We start from the raw sequence: 2107 nt of genomic DNA on the forward strand, positions 1-2107 counted from the left end.
TGATCTCACATAAATAATGCTTTATAACCTGCACGAGGATTCCATTGGATTAACAAACATTCAAAAGGAAAATATATGTACAAGAAACTACAACATGTTCCTCTTAACCTGTAACACAACATTGGAGAAACCTAATCTCCTATGTTTCTTTCTATGCATCCTCTCTTCATGTAACACAATTGTACCGACTTTGGGAAATTATCAAACTTCACTTATTTTCATCGTCATCTTCTGTACAAGCCACCTGCTTGACAGCAAATCAAGCTGGCTCAGCAAGCACGTGACTCAGAAACTGGCAGCCGCCTGGTCATTGGTACACTACTACCAGATACTTTTAAGGATGCAAACAGGCAAGATAATCTTGCAATCATGGGCTTAGTCTTCGGCATTTTAGGAACAATCGCCAGTTCCATCCCAGCATCACATGTGCTATGATAGCCTTCAAGATCAGCTTTGGTTATAAGTACTGCATCCCCAGAGGGGGAGTATGGCAAAGGAGAAGGCCTTCGCTTGTTATAGTTTTGAACAGCCTGCTTACAACACAAGCAACAATTAAAAAATCCAAATGCCGAGGAAAGAAATAATTACCAAAAAAAAGTACTACAGTAGCTGCATTGAATCAGTAGCCTTGTAGAAGGAAGGGGACACACAAAAATGATTTGGTTATACCTTCCACTGTGATGGTGCTAGTAGCACTCTAGGTCTTCGAGACCGAACATATTCCAGTGCAGCAGCAGGTGTCATGTGCTTATATTCAACCTGAAAAACATAAGTATGGAAAACATTCAGCACCTTCAAGCCTTCAATGATGCCACAACTCAATCATAAAGATCATCAATTACCATATAACAAAGCACAATTGTTGTACTCCTCCCCCGCCCAGCTTTACAGTGAACATAAGTAGTTTTGCCGCAAGTTGCATTCTCTGCCATAATACAAAGGAAATACACACACGACTATATTTCACCACCAACAACCAAAAAATTACAAAGAACCACAATGACTGATGCATTTAACCCCCTTCCCCACTTTCCCGAAATTAAATTGAAAAGAAAACACCCACGATGAATGAACTGCACAGCCCGGTTAATATCCACGAATGAGGGGGCAAAGAGATAATCCCTGGTGGGAATCACCAAATGATCAATCCCGTGAGCCTGAAACAAATCAAGCAAACAAACCAAGATATCATCAATGGTTATTTCTCCTAAAACAAATAGGCTAAATATATCGTGAAACTATTTTGCTTATATAGAAATTCATTATTCATGTATCAATTAAACACACAAACATCAGAGATTCGACAAGTTTCCAACTGCACACAAAACGCAAAAAACAGGCATTCCAAAAAAGGAAAGGGGATATGGCTTACATGATACAACGACGATGGCACCAAGGTTTCGTAGGGCTCATTGAGAGTAATCACACCACCCACACCAAGCTTCTTCAAGTGAGGAACGTCTTTGGGGAACGGAACAGCGCCCAGTAACAAAAACTATAAATAACAAACAAAATTTCAATAAAACCCCAATTACGATTCTCGCCTAACAATTATACAACAATTCAAAACAACAAAACCACGATTAATCAAGAACGAAATCAAGTAGGATTGTGTGTGTGTGTGAGAGAGAGAGAGAGAGAGAGAGAGCAAAACCTCGTCAATTTGATCCCACCACCTGAACTCAGCTTCAATCTTGTTACGAAGCACATTATACAAGAGTGTGGGGTAGAACAGGATCCGAGCACCAGCTCCAACCAACGCTCTCTTCGCATCAACGCTCACAATCTGCCTCTCACACTTCTCTTCCTCGTCCCTACTACACTCTCCATCGTCCAATTCCTCGATCTTCATCGCACGCACCAAACTAAACCCTAAAACCGCAACACCGATCCCAATTTTGTTCGGTTAGAAACATGAAAAATTGAAGGGAATCGAAAAGCAATCGTACCTTAACGCTGACTTGGAAACGAAGGAAGACGCAAATTAGCGAGAAACACGATCGATGGGAAAAAGAGAAAAGCACAAATTTTGGGGGCCGAGAGTAGTGAAGATGTTCATAAGAAAGAGTGGTAGAGTGTGGAAGGTGCCTTGACTAAAATGCCCTTG

The 2107-nt window shown here is 41.0% G+C and overlaps 1 protein-coding gene across 1 annotated transcript; it reads right to left on the reverse strand.

Annotated features, from left to right (window-relative positions):
* Positions 1-2107, reverse strand: LOC100817410 (phosphatidylglycerophosphate phosphatase PTPMT2). Its single transcript, XM_003530479.5, has 7 exons — positions 1950-2107; positions 1655-1872; positions 1373-1495; positions 1064-1157; positions 843-925; positions 670-759; positions 1-530 (listed from the first exon to the last, which is right to left on the reverse strand). The coding sequence occupies exons 2-7, from the start codon at positions 1850-1852 to the stop codon at positions 270-272; spliced, it is 849 nt and encodes a 282-aa protein (XP_003530527.1). The 5' UTR covers positions 1853-1872; positions 1950-2107; the 3' UTR covers positions 1-269.

Source organism: Glycine max, chromosome 8 (genome assembly GCF_000004515.6).
Source record: "Glycine max cultivar Williams 82 chromosome 8, Glycine_max_v4.0, whole genome shotgun sequence".
NCBI classification, from domain to species: domain Eukaryota; kingdom Viridiplantae; phylum Streptophyta; class Magnoliopsida; order Fabales; family Fabaceae; genus Glycine; species Glycine max.

Bases quoted from the DNA above. Each gene is read 5' to 3' on its own strand.
- LOC100817410 (XM_003530479.5), bottom strand. From the start codon at position 1,852: ATGAAGATCGAGGAATTGGACGATGGAGAGTGTAGTAGGGACGAGGAA. The intron at 1,496-1,654 runs GTTTTGCTCTCT...TGTTATTTATAG, and splicing joins GGTGGGATCAAATTGACGAG to TTTTTGTTACTGGGCGCTGT. The intron at 760-842 runs GTAATTGATGAT...TATGTTTTTCAG, and splicing joins CAATTGTGCTTTGTTATATG to GTTGAATATAAGCACATGAC.